Source organism: Ptychodera flava, chromosome 10 (assembly GCF_041260155.1).
Source record: "Ptychodera flava strain L36383 chromosome 10, AS_Pfla_20210202, whole genome shotgun sequence".
Taxonomy (NCBI): domain Eukaryota; kingdom Metazoa; phylum Hemichordata; class Enteropneusta; family Ptychoderidae; genus Ptychodera; species Ptychodera flava.
Genome location: NC_091937.1, coordinates 1,296,752 through 1,312,254, shown reverse-complemented (window position 1 = coordinate 1,312,254; position 15,503 = coordinate 1,296,752). Strand labels below are relative to the sequence as shown.

Sequence of the window (15,503 nt, the reverse complement as noted above, 5' to 3'; positions counted from 1 at the left end):
TTATTGCCCATTAGCAACAAATCTATAGCAAGATTTATGTAAAGTTCAAGAACTTACACAAGGTATTAGACAAAAGATGACCATGACTTTGCTATTTTCAACATTTATTTAAATCAGATTTCCCAGCTTAGTGTATAATTTTGTAATCTTAATTACTGTCAACTTAGCTTTACTAACTTATTCATACCTCATTATTCTTACACTACTGTTATACCTTATAACCACAAAATTTCAAGAGATGCATATATAATTGTCACTTAACAAACAATTTACAAATATGTCTTCTGCTTTTTCTCCATATACATATACATGTCTCTTTTCTCATAAAAATGAGCTTAAAATCGCAATGTGAAAAATAGTCTTTCAGCTATATGTTGCTCATTGACTTCGTGGTCTGTCTAATTCACAGTGAGTGTGGTTGTTGAATAATGCCGATAATACTAGGCGGTCATTATGTCCAAGCGCCATTGGCGGTATTTTTTAACATAATGACCATAGGTCATTATCACATCTGGAAGTTGTGATATAGGGTTAGCTTCAACCGGTGATGGACAGTGTCCATTTTCCTTAAATGACAAAAAGTCAAAAACCGCTGAACAGACTGCATGATATTTGGTAGAGATATTCAGACTAATTCCAAGGTTCCGATTCTGAAAAATGGAGCCAAACGGAGCAGCGGTTAGATAGTTTTGGGAAATTTCTAACCCCCCTTTAACTAATTGATTTTAGGGGTCTTTCATATATGTAGTTTTGGAATGTACACCAATCCTGCATTGTGGACTATTTAATGAGTTGTGGAACAGAAATGAGGTTTTGATGAATATTACAAATATGCAGGATGGCTGATTCAAAGTATCAGAGATTTTCATGCGCTTTTGGTAATAAAATTGATAAAAAACAACATATTTAACGTTTTAGATTTCTCACATTGTTATGACCTTAACATTACAGACTTGATGACATAACTAGCTGCTGGACCTGTTTACTGCGCGCATTGATTTAACGACAAAGATCGTTTTATTTTGTAATAAGGACGTGTGATTTCGTAAAACATAGTCTATTAGCCTGGAAATGTGATTTGTGCGAATATTGCTTACCCACTGACAAACAGTGTGGTTTGAAAATGGCTGGAATTCGCTACTTCGGGACTTTGTTTTCTGTGTGCATTTACTGACAAACTCCAAACCCGCAGCACCTACCCATTCAGTATTTCATGTACAGGTGTACCCAGAGATGTGCCAGTTGTGATCAAGTGCCATTGGCGCTATTTTTTGACAAAATGTCACATGACCTCGGTGATCTTTGACCTCAAATATACATATTTTTCCGTAACTCAGTAACCACAAGTGCTACACCCTTCATATTTTGTTACGTGCAGAGAAAACGAACAAAAGGGTGAACTCAGCAGTTAACGTTTAAACAAAATTTATTACGAAAATAAACTAATTGCTAAGTTAGGGATAGAGTACAAGCTTTAAAAGTGTACAGACTACTTATCTCAGCTGGGACGGCAAAGCTCCAGTCTCAGAGTTGTAACAGTCAGTTGGATGAATGAACAGTCCTTGCAGGCTTGAAGCTGCACAAAGTCCACAGTATAAATCCAGCGTTGGCAGTGAAGGTCTTGAAAAGTCTTGAGAATGACTACTGCTGGAGTTTAGTAACACACAAGAGACACGATCCCAAAAGTCTGACTGGAAGCTGTGCACGTCCCTTTTATAAAGGCATATAAGAACAATCTAGAACTTTTATTGACATGCTAATTACTGTTCTAAAATTATCTCTCTTACACAACTAATCAACTTTCCAGAACATTCCAAACATGACTAATTGAATTCAAGGTTGTGAGGTCATTAAGGGCAGTGACCTTGAGAATGTTCTAGACTAATTGAACTCAGGTCATGATGAGTGTGGGGGGAATGACCTACATAACATTTGGTATGATGGGACACCTTATGACACACATATTGTACCTCATTAATTATGTGCATATCATATTTTGAGCGAGCCAATTGAGCTAGAGGTCTGATTTTTGGTATATAGGGATAACTTATCAATACAATTTTCTTGACAAAATGTCATTATGACCTTGGTGACCTTTGACCTCAAATATACATATTTGTCCATTACTCAGGAACCACAAGTGCTACACCCTTCATATTTGGTATGATGGGACACCTTATGACGCCACATATTGTACCTCATTAATTATGTGCATATCTAATTTTGAGCCAGCCAAAAGAGCTAGATGTATGATTTTTTAGTCCCCACGGACACCGTCCGTAGGGGACTAAAAAATCGGCATGTTTCGACCGATTTTATTCAGAGTTGGTACAAGGTTATTGACCAATGTCATTGATATGCACATCAATTTGTTTTGTGATACGATCCAATATGGCCGCCAGGCGGCCATTTTATTACGATTTTTTCATGTACAGAGCCATTACTCAGGCATGTTTCGACCGATTTTATTCAGAGTTGGTACAAGGACATTGACCAATGTCATAGATATGCATGTCAATTTGTTTCATGATACCATCCAATATGGCCGCCAGGCGGCCATTTTATTACGATTTTTTCATGTACAGAGCCATAACTCAGGCACGTTTCAACCGATTTTATTCAAAGTTGGTACAAGCTTATTGACAAATGTCATAGCTGTGCACGTCAATTTGTTTTGTGATACGATCCAATATGGCCGCTGTGGGGCCATTTTATTACGATTTTTTCATATACAGAGCCATAACTCAGGCATATCTCAACCGATTTTATTCAAAATTGGTACAAGGACATTGACCTATGTCATACATATGCACGTCAATCTGTTTTGTGATACGGTCCAATATGGCCGCCAGGCGGCCATTTTATTACGATTTTTTCATGTACAGAGCCATTTCTCAGGCATATCCGCATGTTTCAACCAATTTTATTCAAAGTTGGTACAAGGACATCGACCAATGTCATAGCTATGCACATCAATTTGTTTTGTGATGCGATCCAATATGGCCACTGTGCGACCATTTTGTTACGATTTTTTTCATGTCCTGAACCATAACTCAGACATGTATCAAGCGAATTCATTCAAAAGTATTTTTATCACAGACCTAATGAAGAGGACTCTATCCTCTTTGAGGACCTGTAATCAAAATACCCATTAACAAGTGGGGACTGTGTCATCAATGATGACTTGTTGTATATAGGGTTAGACTATAGGATATAAATGTTTTGACAAAATGTCATGTGACCTCGATAACCTTTTACCTAAAATACACGATTATGTCAATAAATAAGTAACCACAAGTGCTATGTCCTTTATATTTAGTAGGATGGGAGACCTTATGACAACACATGCTTTACCTCATTAATTATGTACATATATAATTGTGGGCAAGCCAATAGAGCTAGAGGTCTGAATTTCGGCATATATGGATTAATTAGCGATACAATTTTTTTCCAAAATGTCACGTGACCTTGATGACCTTTGACCCTGATTATGCATATATATGCATAACTCAGTAACCACAAGTTCTTTACGCTTCAATTTTGATAGGATAATAGACCTTAAGATGTCACATCTTGTACCTCATTTATTATGCGCATATGTATTTCTTGGCTGGCCAATACAGCTAGAGGTCTGATCTTTTTTCCCGATTTAGAACAATAACTTAGACATGCCTCTTGTTTCAAATTGGGAACAATGACATAGACCTATGTGTCCATAGATCTGAACATATACACTCCAGTGATACTTCTTAATGACCACATTTCCCTGCCCTATCGAGACTAATACTCCTATTACAAGTGGGGACTATGTCATTGTCAATGACTTTTTTAATTATATTGCAGTATTTTTAATCACAGCCCTAATAAATGAAGAGGACTCCATCCTCTCCAAGGACTAGAAATTAAGGTACCCATTAACAAGTGGGGACTGTGTCTTCAACGATGACTGGTTTAAATGTGAACTATGTGCGTATTTCTTGTACAGACATGGATATGGTTATTGATACCGATGATATTGTATGGTATTGAAAGATGTATTCGACTTGTCAGAAGCTTCCAGAAAGTAACAATCACAAAGGTAAACAGATTGACTTATATATCCAGGGAGACATTCATTTCACTTGTTCCAGTCTTATCAATTTTCAAAGAACATTATCAAAGTCATTGACCATGTTTTTAAAGTTATTTAGGTAATGATCTAAATGAATGTCCAATATGAACTCAAGTCATTTGATTTAGTATTGAATGGCTACAGAGGTTGCTCATGTGATACTGAGATTGACAGTGATAAAGCAATGTGTCCTTTACATGTTTACATGTTTGTAATTGAAGTGTTTTATTCAGAAATTTCATTTTACTGTCTAGACTTCCATTTAAAAAACAAGTCAATAATGTAACCCTGTGGATAGGAGTCTTTGGTTGATGCATCACTTCACTGACCTTTCTTCTGTCTTATCAGGTGATAAAACATCCATCCAGTGTAATTGAGCTTCAATTGCAGAAGAAAGGTTTCAATATGTTACCAGGCCAATATGTCTTCATTCAGTGTCCAAAGATATCCAGACTAGAGTGGCATCCATTTACACTCACTTCAGTATGTTACCATATTATTTTGTTCTTTCAGTTGACATACTGATGACCATTGTGTATTCTCAAGAATCGTTACTTGTCAGGGCCATTTCATCATATTGATTGCTTTTCAGCCCAGTGATCAAAATCAATTTAAGTTGGCAATAAAGCAATGCGTATATTATGTCAACAATGAAATACCTTGTGAACAATCCCATCTTCCAGAAGTGACTCTACATTTCATAGTATATGTGTGTTTGTTATGCTATATTATGCTATATGCATGTTTTGATATTTCCAGGCCCCTGAAGAAGAGACTTTCAGTGTGCATATCCGTTTAGTTGGAGACTGGACTCAGGCTTTATCCAAAGTGTGTAAAGCTGATGAGATAGAGTTTCAAGTAGCCTCCAAAATGCCAAGGTCAGTTCACAAGGCTGATTACTTGATGTGTGCAAAAATTCATCTCTGATTATATTCAGTTCTGCCTTTCAAGCTTCATACAGTACACCGGCAAAGATGAGTCGGGTAGAGAGTTGTTATCACCTAGCTTGTAGTTAGGTCAAGTGTGTTTATCCAGTGGAAAGCTGATTAGGTCATTTACATTTGAAGTACATGTTATTGTAGACAGCAAGAAGATGGATGGACAAAGGAAATCAATGTGGATATAGGATTGATGATGTGGATACTGATACTGGACCTACAGTGTGGGGTGGGCATTGTGGATTGAGGATTGGCAAAATCATTTTCACTTTATTTCTGTCCATTCCCTACGGCCATGAGAGTTTTAAAAGACTATTTACTGGTGTTCTACATGATGCAATTTTGTTTTGATGTGAGATTTGTTTGATATCTCTCTGGCTTAAAATGTAAGGTATTAACTTAGTATGTCCCTTGAAAATGAAAGACATTCTTTTACTGCTGCAGCCCTAGCAGCTCTTATTTTTCCAGCCCAGTCTGTATCAATACATTAAACTGTTGTATACTTGTAGTGGCAAGGCAGAAAGATTCCAATTTATGTTACATATACATGTATGTAGCACAATAAATTATCCACAATTCTATTTGATTTGTACTAATGAATGTTACTTTACATTTTCTGCTGTGCATACATATGCAATGTGAGGCATCTAAAAAATTGTTTAATGATATCTAGTAGATATTTCTATTAAAATATCAAAACAATCATTAAATAACCATAAAAGTCACATTCTGCAGGTACTACAAATGCCATACACTTGGGAAGCATGTTATGACAAACTGAAGGTGTCAATCTATGAGAAAAGTTAGCATGTAAATTTCTTTTGTCTTTCTGTTTGGAAACAATCAATATCCCTTGTTTCATAAAGCAACATTATCCTGTCTGGGTAAGGACACAATCAGTGGAAAATTTTACAAAAATACTATCTCCTCTCTCAATCAAACATGATTTTCCTAATCATTAAAGGGACATTAGCTGTAACTTTTGACTAAATTTTCACTACTCTGTTTCAATGTATCAAGTACAGAATTTTACTATAATCCGATCATCATGACCAATGCCCGGTGTCTTGCTTGCCAACACAGCCTGTATATGTGAAATGACCATTGTTATTGTTGATAAATGTATTCTAGTCCGGACCTGAATACAAAATTTAAACAATAACAATGCAGATTATAATCATATAGGGTATATTTATGAGCTAAATACTAGGAATTTCTCCATGGTTCAGGGATTCAAACCAGAAACTGCAGATGATACACAGAACAAACAAAATTTTAAAAATGACCAAAGTTACAGCTAATAGATCTTTAAAAATGGCAATTGAGAAGAAGGTGTGCTTAAAATTACATTTTCAGAATTTTTAAAACTAGTCTATGAATTTGTCTATGAATGTGAGACATGGTAGAATTTCCTGAGGAATCTCCAATGGTACAAATAATGAATCATGGGATATCTCTAGTACAGTGTATAAGCCAACATAATTTATAATCTGACATTGAAGATACTGATAGGCGATATTGGTGCCTCATTTAAGATCTTTGCAGACCTGACAAATAAAATGTATTTGCCTGATGTGCAGATTTTTTGTGTCTTCTGTAAAAAGTTCTGCTTGTTAAAGTCAGCCTTTAGCTGAACAGAGTGTCATTCCAATTTTTACCTTCTCGTGTCTATTTATAGACAGAGAAGGTATTAGAGTTGAAAACCAGTATGCTGGTGTCAACTACTTCCGTCTGTCAATACTTCCGTCTGTCAAGATCCGTTGACGTTATGCCATTGTAATGGGTCATATCATAAACTGGTGGGGGTGTTCATGGTTCAGGTTGAGGTGTAGGAGAACGATTTTGAGTTGTGACAAAAATCAAAAGGGACTTAGTGGCATAGCCACAGTGTTACATGTAAGCCTTTCTCCAAGGTTCTTAGTTGACTACGATCTATTACATACTACTGAGCTGACGTTAGGGGTACTCACTTGTGTGTTTGCTCCTTGTGTGCGCTAGTGTTTGGTACTGAGTTGCATGGATATCCCCTCATGGCCTCACGTGATATGGGCCTGTTGCATAATCTGCAGATGATCATATGCTTCTGAGTCTGAAAACGGTCGTTGTGTAAGCCTGTCGCATTTTCCTTGCATTTTTCTCATTTAATTTTGCAAAATATCGGCGAGTACCTCAATATTTCAAGATAACTCTTTCTTCCCAATCGTTTCCTTGAGTTTCAGAGTCATATGAACGAAATGAGTGAAAGTTTTTGACAGGAAAATCGGACGTCGGCCATGTTCAATGTTTACAGTACAATCAGAAGTTTATGTGGAGGAAATGACTAACAAAGACTATTCATGATGCCCGCCCTCTAGAGGCAGACCTTCCTATATGAAGTACAACATTTGATGCTTGTGGAAAGCTTGACCACACAAAGGAGCATTTTAACTTTTAGAAAATGACAAATGAATAAGAAGCTATTCTGAAAATGTCAAATACTGAGAAAAAATGCGCAAATATTCAAAATAAACAGGTTAACTGACTGTTCAGCTATAAAAAACAATGAAAATGTTTATGATCAAAAGTTTTGAGATGCGCACATTTTAACAAATACAGAAATTATTAACATTATAAATATAAGGCCAAACTATTTTTCAGGGATGGGACAGGTTGGAAATGAGGGGTGAGAGACAAAGGCACTCCTATTGCTGCATGTGGATGCAGCCACACCATTTCATTTACAGCATACTTATTCACTGTGTTGTGTTCAAGTTCCATATTGTACTGACTGTCATACAAGGATAACATAAGCAAATCAAATCAAATTAGAAAAGGATCAATGCTGTTGTGTGAATTTTGCTGAACACGGCTGATTTTAATATTTCGCCCTACATATTGGTATCCAGCAAAGGCATATTTTGATGTAAAGTCAAAATTTACACTACATTGCTGACAATATATGTTACCGTTTCTGCATGAACTTTTCTTTTTTAAATTATAGAAAGTACTTCGAACAGATTAACAATTATCGTGATGTCAACCATGATTTTACATCACAAAGACTGTAATTCTGCTAATTTTTTTTGTATTTCAGTCATTTTATAAATTTTGCACTGCACAAGATGATTGAACAAATTGCAATGTTTGAATTTGTAAACTCAAAGAATAAAAATCCTTTGGTCACAGATTAAATTATTTTTTGAAAAGAAATTTACTCTTAAACACTTAAGCATATATTCTTTACACGGTCATGTATTTCAAGGAAAATATGCCTATTAAAAACAGTAATTTCTTCACTTTCAATTTCTTTTGAATACTATGACAATTATCAGCCATGAGGTTTTACAAACACAAGACCAGATAAGCGTTTTTCATCATTTCCACAGGACTCTTTGGAATATCCCTTAAAAACAGTTAAAAGTGACTTAAAATGATCATTGGTATACATTTAATTTACAGATGCCAGGTTGTGTATTTCACATGCACTCAGGTCAGTAGGGAAGTGCGTCATTACTATTTTGGACTGTTAATTCTTATTTCTGAATTATTTAACTTTTTTCCACACTGAACTATCTTTAGGCAGTTTATACTGTAGCTTAGAATTTTTTTGATTGATGTATTTAATCATCTTTTGGGTTCTTTGGGTCCATATCTCACCTCATGCCCCTACATCATCAACTATTTACCAATAACTCCATGCCAACGACCAATTACCTGACCTGGCCACACATTAGAGAAGGTACAGCGTCATTCACGGTATTTTTAAAATGTATCATAAACAAGTTGTGTCAAACAGTTGTGGTCTGTCATGTTCAGAATTTTGACACCAAAAATAGTGATAAAAATGTTCTTTACATTCCTCAGCCACAGTAGGTTTATGGAAAATGTATGGCCATGTTTATATTTTGACTCTATAATTTTTGTCAACTAAAGAAGAATTTGTCTTCATATTTATGACAGTCTTGGCATTGATGGTCCTTTTGGTACGTCAAGTACCGACATATTCAGATATTCTGTCGGTGTGTGTGTTGCTGCTGGCATTGGAGCCACTCCATTCGCATCGGTCTTGAAGTCAATATGGTAAGTATATATCCACATTTGACAAACCTTAGGCTAGGCTGTATTGCTGAAGTTAGCATTTTATTCATAGTCATTCTCCATGTTTGATGACTGGTTGATTGTTTCCTCTAGTACTACCAGCAACTCTGAGCGCCACTGCTGTCTATTTTTCACCAATGATATCATGCTGCTACGTAAAATTGTTCAAGGAGCAAAAATTGTTGGACATTCAAGTTGTTTCTATGTCTCATATAATAAATATTCAACTGATTTCACATGATGAGTTCCAGCAATGCAAGTGAAGAACAATTTGCATGATTAAAGCTTCAGTGATTCTTAATATTCTAAAGCAATTGGTAACAACTTTATTTGAATGACTTACCGTATTTCTTTCTAGGTATAAGTATAACAATCCAAATGATGATTTGAAACTGCAGAAAGTATACTTCTACTGGATTTGTCCAGACACAAATGCCTTTGAATGGTTTGCTGATCTGCTCCAACATTTAGAGCAGCAGATGTTAGAATTGGGCAATAGGAATTTCCTTGATTATAACATATTCTTGACAAGAGGCTGGGATGCAAATCAGGTGAGTATTTTCTGATTTAAACATAATGGAAAATATTCAATCAACATGTCTTTTTTGCGGTAAACAAGTTTTCGTTTAAACAGCTATACTGAAAATAATAAAAGTCAGAAAATGATTTTGTTGACATATCACTAAATGTTTGTCCTTAGGCAAGGAATATTTACTTACACGAGGGTGATGATGCAGATGTTGTGACTGGACTTCAACAGAAAACTCATTATGGAAGACCACAATGGGATCAGATATTTCCAGGCATAGCTGATGCACATCCTGGGTGAGTACCAGTCCTCAAATCTGAATGTATACTCAATATTATCATTTCTGGCTCAAAATATTTTGTATGATTGCATCTATTGCTATATTCTTGTTATTCTGCATTCTTTCCACACATGATCAATTTTATTATTCAAATTCATTATTCTGTTCTCTTTGCACTGAAGTGTAAACTGACATCAAGGTTAGGCAAATTGTAGCGTGTGTACCACAAATCTGTATATTTTGAAGTAATGTTTAGTTCCTGTGTTTTGCCTTGAAACAGTATTATTGGTAAAATATTGTAGTGCCTAAATTACATTCTTTGGGATAGTATTTGACAGTGTAATTGAAGTAATTGTTTATAATCTGTATTCACTACAAAAGGCATCATAAGAATGTTAGATTAGTAATAGGGATGATGGAGTTTGATCTGCAAAGTAAGGTAACCACAAGGACAAGCTTTCAAAATATTTGACAGCTGGTTACCCAGGCTGCATGTGAAACCTTTCTCCCATTGTTAGATTGAAATACTTGAGAAATATATGAGTCTAACTTGGGATAAGTTCAGTTTAAAATTTTACATTATACACATCTGAAGTGGCATTGTCCTTAAGTAACACATTTAAAACATGGCATTTTAATACCAGTGCTTTATATATACTGTATTTAATCTTTCATTATTGAGCAGATCTCACAAACTTGATAAAAAGTTCATAGCATTTTCATTGAACCATGCACTTAGATGATCTGAAGATTGAATCTTTGGTAGTTGGACTCTTGCCTTCCTAGCTAGGAAATGCAGTGTTTGTGTGGCACTACATAGTGTATATCTTACTCTATTTGGACTCCTTGAAGTGGTATCAGTATACTGATATGCACTCAAAAGTGTATCAGCTCAAATCAGAAAAGGTTTTAAGACAGCAGTAAAACTTTTATGGCGGGCCCTGTGTAATTAACAATCACAATGAGTAGTATAAGTCAAAGTAAAACTTCTATGGCCTCCCTGTATAGGTATGATACATGAAGGAAGGTGGAATGACAATTGATGAACAATGGCCAACAACACATCAGCAGTGAAAACTGTCAGTTGACTAGTACTTCATTCATTCAATTGTTTCTTGATGTTATGGCTGCATCTCTTGCAAGGTAGAGCTTATAATTATTAGCAGGACAGGACCAGTCCTGCGAGATAGAAAAAAGAAAGTTCGAGATTTTTGTTCTTGAAGAAATTGATATCAATTAAATGTCTATTTCACCTTACCATTATGACAGAGATTTCATAAAGACTTTAAAGGTACATGGTCACCGTAAATTTGCATATTCAATATATAGTAAAGGAGGTGGGGCTTAGCGTACTACAACGTAACACCTGTAGCAGTCGGTCCTCCATATTTGATATGTAAAAGAACATGCAGACGACGCTGCTTAGAATGCCATGGCTGGTCGTGTGAAGGCGCTCTTTTTAAAAAGCGGCCACCCGCGTAAAATCTGTGATTGGCTATTAAAATACAGGTAACCGAATACCTTTAAGGTACACAAACATCTGATAAGGCGCATAATTACCCTAATCTTGTATCACATACATATCTCTGCATGATACAAAAATGAAGATTACACAGGTTAGCTACCCAGGTCACTGTTATAGAAGCAGGAGTATTAAAATTCAGAGCAATGGATAAAGATGTAGCTGTATATGACGTAACCTACTCTTTTCATGAACAACTTGGGTAAAACAACAAATATAAAAGACTTGCTGAATACTTTTATTACAAATTCTAATTGCATGCGATGATCAGAATGCAAAAATTGTATCAAGGCTGTAAAGGTTTTACCATTAACCTTATGGGAATGACAAATATGCATTTATCAATATATGCAAAGATTTACAGATAGAAATTTATGCCATATCAAACATTTGGTGCCATTTTTGTAAATTTTTCCAAAAAGCTATGGCTGCATCCTGTATTGATATACAATATGACATCATGTGTTCACCTGTAGACCTTTTAAAGCAAGTTATGTGTACCAACAATGAATGAAATCACATTAAAATGAATGCTCTTTATTTAACACCATTTGTAATTTCCCAGTTCTTGGAAATCAGCTGTGTCGGCAACATGCAGCTCCACCTTCATTACCATTTGAATAATTTGTTCCCATTTGGTAAGATACAATTAACAAAATTACAAAGCTTTTTATCCATGGCACATTTCGTACATCTATTGCCCCAGATAAAAGCCCAGTTCAATTGTTGTAAACCACATTTCCTACTCCACATACCTTTTACATGAGATTTCTTACTTTTCTTTTCAAGTAAGTTCAAATACAGTGGTTTAACCATTAACATTCAGTGCTCCATTCAGATAAAAGGCTTAGCCAAGGTCTTAAAGCTTTTGAAAACATAAAAAATTCACTACCATAATTACTCTTATTAATAAGAATATTTGTTATCTTATCAAAATCTATCTCATTACCTGTGACTATGTCTTTCACGAAAATAATACCTGATTTGATCCACTCAGGGAAAAACAAAGTTTTGTTTTTAAAACGAATAAATTGATAGACCATACCACTTCCCTAAGTAAAGACTCTGCCGCATTTAGCGCTTTCACCCGTCTTTCAAGGCATTTGTGCATAAATAAAATCATTTCTCCGTAAAAAGAAGGAAGAGCAGTGGTTTCAGGACAATCTTTAGGTTTTGTAAAATTGCTATTAAAACAAATATAGTCAATATAGTTTTTTTCTAAATACAATATCCAACTGGATTTTTCTCCTCCATCTGTATGTATATACCAGTACTTACAGTGCATTGACCATGACGCTTTAAGTGCCTTATTTTGCTCTAAAATATAAACTGTTTTCATTCCACCTTTCGTATAATCTCCTATAATTGTGTTTCGTGCAATTCTGTGCGTTTTCGAGTCTCATAAAACATTAAAGAACAACGCATCTATTTGCCTCAGTTGATGAGGTGCAAAACCTAATAGAAAGTCGATAAATACATTTCAACAGTGCAAAAGCTTTTAAGATTGCAACTTTCTCATACAAAGTAAGATTTTGATTACTCCATACTTTGAGAGTGTTAGACACTTTTTGGAGTGTTTCCTGCCAGATTAACTCTTTACAAATTTGGATAGTGGTGTGGAAATACATTCCTAAAAAGTTGATGAGTTTATCAGACCAGCTTATTCTAGCAATAATATCACTCCTGGTCTTCCATTTACCTATCCATAGACCATCTGTCATTTGTGTATTTAATTGTGTACTGGCGACTTTGCCAAAGCTCTTCACTGTAGGAAGATCTTCATGGACACTATTTTCATTTGCTAAGAATAGTGTAGTGTCATCAGCTACTTGGTAAATTTTAATCTGTCTTGATCTATTAATTGATTTATCTTGAATAGCAATACCATTGATATTATCGTTACTACGGATTGCAGTTGCAAGAATCTCGACCACCAGTAGGAATATTAACACTGACGAAGGACAACCTAGTCTGTTGATTTCATAATGAAGTGACCGTGTACTTGAAGCTAGGCAATCGGTGATAGCTTGGCTCACATGATAGCACTTGATCTGATTTTTCACTTTCAAATCTTTCAAAAAACACGCAATCATCTGTAATGTGCTCAGTTAACATTGGATTTCTATTGAAATCACATAATTTTGCTCTACTTCACCGTTAAATGTTGCTTGTAGAATCATGAGGAGATGTTATTGGAATCATGTTCTAGTGTTGATTATGAATGGAACAGTTGCAGATAACAATGCGTGTAGTAAACAGAATAACACTAGTTTTGAAATGCATTTGCTTGCCCATATTTGGACAAGGTGTGCCTAAGTATAATATGGCAAATTATTACACAAATGTCACAGTGGTTTTCCCATAGCATTACACAGGAAAGTTGCTGGAAGATATGTTAATACTGTGAAAGTTGCAACTAACCACAAAAATCTAGAAAGATATGTATTGGTGTATTGTCAATATGTCCACACCCTCCATCTTAATTTATGTGTCTGTAAACATAGTGCCACAAACATCCTTATGAATCTGGTAAAGGATAGGAATGCATGTATAGCAGTTTAGAGTTTTTGATGTTATGCAAATTAATTCAATCATGTAAACCATGCCAATAATGATTCAGTCTATCCAGATAGTCACATTAAATTTTGACAATGTCTCATAGTTTTCAACGTATACAATGCCGTGAATTTTGCAGATGGAGGGATTGATACACTGATACATAGACAGAGTGGTTCCATATGGTGCCTTTTTTTTGGTACAAGGGGCCCAAAGTGTTACAAATTGACAATGCCACATTCAACATAGGAATACATGTGCACCTCACCTGATTTCCGACAATGATCACAGTGGTCAGATACGCATTTTGTGTCCCATACTAGTATACCAATTCCATCCACTAATACTGCTATTTTCAATAAATATTTTGAAATTACAGTTTTTGATAATTAAACCAGTGGAGGATAAAGTGACTCCAAAAGCATCTTACATTTGTGAAAGGTTTTCTCAAGTACTTCAATCTGTAGTGACGGTATCAAGTCTTCAGTTTACCTCAGTCTTTGCAATTGTTCATAATTACAATTGATCAAATTACACTTACAACAAAGAACCATGCCAAATTGGCATTCATCCTCTTCTTGACAATTAATACACCAGTACAATTCATATTCCTTTCTTTTTGTTTCTCAGGACTAATATTGGAGTATTTTTTTGTGGACCAAAATCTTTGTCAACTGTGCTGCATAAGAAATGCAATGAATACTCTACAATTAAACAAGATGGTACCAGATTTCATTACAATAAAGAAAATTTTTAGAATTTACATAAGCAAAACATGATGAATGATACTTTGTGTATATTCCTTTTTATTTTAACAATATTATACAACCACTGCCAAAACCACTTTACAGTAAGGGTTTTGTCATAGAGTACCATAGATATGAGCAGTATCAGAGATGCTGTCTGTGTGCCAATGACACAAGTTGTAAAAGATTAGTTGATATTCGAGCTGCAAAACAATGCAATGTACACAGGGTTTGCGATAGTATACTTATAAAATATTTTACAATGTACAATGGTATTTGCAAAATAAACAAGAAAAGAACCAGAAGTTTTTACAAGTGTTTTTAATTTGAAAGTTTTAGGAATCAGTGAATAAGCAGCTCTTTATCTTATCTTTGCTTTCAAAATTAAAGTGGATGATACCTTGATGAAGTGAGTTTGAAACTACATTTGATCCACTTATTTAATGTAAATTTTAAGTTGTGTTTTTATGACATTACAACAGCCACTGTAGTATTCCAACAATTAAAAATATAAAAAACTTACTTGTTATTTTAATTTTAATTTTTTTATGTGACTACCAAACACAGACATGGAAGTAGAGTTCACACAGTATCAGACAGAGATGGTAAAAGGTATACCACATGAACTTGCTTCATGACAGGTTTAATTTTTGCAAGCATTCTTTTATGTTATCAGACTTCAGAAGGCCTTCTGAATATTAACACTGCATTCAGTGATTTACAAATTTAGACTGGATATAAGCA

At 35.0% G+C, this 15,503-nt stretch overlaps 1 protein-coding gene across 5 annotated transcripts in view; it reads left to right on the top strand.

The window, feature by feature from the left end:
- LOC139141706 (cytochrome b-245 heavy chain-like) overlaps nucleotides 1-15,281 on the top strand; it is a 35,474-nt gene extending 20,193 nt beyond the window's left edge. For all 5 annotated transcript variants that reach the window (XM_070711313.1, XM_070711310.1, XM_070711312.1 and 2 more), the window contains 7 exons: nucleotides 3,986-4,078; nucleotides 4,460-4,594; nucleotides 4,871-4,989; nucleotides 8,989-9,108; nucleotides 9,485-9,677; nucleotides 9,827-9,951; nucleotides 14,644-15,281. In XM_070711313.1, coding sequence (XP_070567414.1) covers nucleotides 3,986-4,078; nucleotides 4,460-4,594; nucleotides 4,871-4,989; nucleotides 8,989-9,108; nucleotides 9,485-9,677; nucleotides 9,827-9,951; nucleotides 14,644-14,770 — 912 coding nt within the window. In that variant the 3' untranslated portion in view covers nucleotides 14,771-15,281. The remainder of the gene's footprint in view (nucleotides 1-3,985; nucleotides 4,079-4,459; nucleotides 4,595-4,870; nucleotides 4,990-8,988; nucleotides 9,109-9,484; nucleotides 9,678-9,826; nucleotides 9,952-14,643) is intronic.
- Nucleotides 15,282-15,503: the final 222 nt, after the last annotated feature.